The sequence below is a fragment of the Capsaspora owczarzaki genome (genome assembly GCF_000151315.2).
Source record: "Capsaspora owczarzaki ATCC 30864 unplaced genomic scaffold supercont2.43, whole genome shotgun sequence".
NCBI lineage: Eukaryota > Filasterea > Ministeriida > Capsasporidae > Capsaspora > Capsaspora owczarzaki.
Genome location: NW_011887334.1, coordinates 9,647 through 11,230, shown reverse-complemented (window position 1 = coordinate 11,230; position 1,584 = coordinate 9,647). Strand labels below are relative to the sequence as shown.

The 1,584-nt window shown below is 49.7% G+C and overlaps 1 protein-coding gene across 1 annotated transcript; it reads left to right on the top strand.

Annotated features, from left to right (window-relative positions):
- Nucleotides 1-224: 224 nt before the first annotated feature.
- CAOG_08288 (hypothetical protein) lies at nucleotides 225-1,103 on the top strand (the record flags this gene model as incomplete). Its single annotated transcript, XM_004341115.2, has 4 exons — nucleotides 225-364; nucleotides 450-473; nucleotides 538-811; nucleotides 1,006-1,103. Exons 1-4 carry the CDS (start codon nucleotides 323-325, stop codon nucleotides 1,101-1,103), a joined length of 438 nt encoding a protein of 145 aa, XP_004341163.1. The 5' UTR covers nucleotides 225-322.
- Nucleotides 1,104-1,584: the final 481 nt, after the last annotated feature.

Sequence of the window (1,584 nt, the reverse complement as noted above, 5' to 3'; positions counted from 1 at the left end):
TTCTCAACCTCTCCCACGTCACTGGAGAGCGCTGAAGACGTTGCTTGACAAGTCGGTACCAGGGGAGCAGTACTCCTTGTCACTTGAGTCAGCCTGTGCAGCCGCCCTTGCTCTTCGCTTGTACTCGTTTGCACTCGAGTACGGGAGCGATGTCATCCCTCTTAAACAGCTGCACCAAGGAGCGCGATTCGCAGACAACTCTTCGATCGCTCATCTCGAGATCCCGAAGCCTGATCCCAGCTCCATCGAGCTGTGCGATCGTGGTGGCAAGTTGGGTCCATTCTTGCCGAATTGCCGTTTACCCGGCACCGTGTATCACGGCATGATCAACAATGCAGCGGTTGACTTTTACACGTTTCACGAGGTAACACTGTGTGAGATCTGACGTTTCGGATGTTGGTTGCACGAAATTTTTTGTTGCTGACTTGCCGTGAGGATCCATGCTCCAGAAATTGCCTGATCAAGACTTTCAAGTATGTTTGATGTTCGTTGGCGATCAGAATGCTGAGGGTGGTACTTACCGGGATGATTTTGTAGGTTGTGCAAGCTGGCGACGCGAAGCTGTACGAGTCAACGGTCTACAGCAAGGAAGATCAGGCAAAGCTGGTAGAAAATTCATCCAAGGCGCTTAATTCGGCAGATCAAGACCAATCAGATGCTTCTGATGCCAAGTCGAAGTACAAACTGGCCTTGAGTGTTTTTGCAGATGGGCGGGTTTCCATTGCCACTAAATCCCTCGCCAAGAATGTGTTTTTCGTCGACCAAAGCAACTTCCGCAAATATTTCCCTCCTCTGTTGGGGCCCATGTTTGGTGAGTGTGAGCCTCTCTCTCTCTCTCTCTCTCTCTCTCTCTCTCTCTCTCTCTCTCTCTCTCTCTCTCTCTCTCTCTCTCTCTCTCTCTCTCTCTCTCTCTCTTTATCTCTCTCTCTCTCTCTCTCTCTCTCTCTCTCTCTCTCTCTCTTTATCTCTCTCTCTCACTCTCTCTCACTTGGCCTCCAATTGTAGACGGACTGAGTACGATGGAGTACATCAAGGACCAAGAGCAAAAGGCGGCGCAGGCGGCAGCCACGCCGATGCTTGGCGCTGATGGCTCCACGCCATAAGCAGCTGCAAGCGAGTGAACAAGTAGATGCACTGTGACTGAATGCATGTGTGTTTGCTTGTTTGTTTGTTTAGTTGTTCGTTTTTTTTTAATTGATTGACTGTTTGTTTGTTTGTTTGTTTGTTGATGTCTTGTCGTGTGAAGAATACGATCTCGATCATTAAATTTCGACCTCCCCTCTTTTTTTCACTTTTGCGCCCTCCCTGGGGACCTGTGTTGACTTCCGTCTCGCCCGCGAAATGTTTATTCATGGTACGGTGTACCGAACGTCTGATGAACACCGGGAGCGGGGGGTTTCGAGTCATATCGGAGCAGCAGCGAGCAAAATAAAAAATATACGGAAACACAAAAAGTCACTTTTCCCGCCCAAATTTTGGTTTGGGTTCAGTCTTTTTGTGCGCATGACTCGCACACGCAGTCAATCCACGTCCCGCGTGGCTCCCAGACAGCCCCGGTATGGCTGCGTCCAACTTCACCAAAAA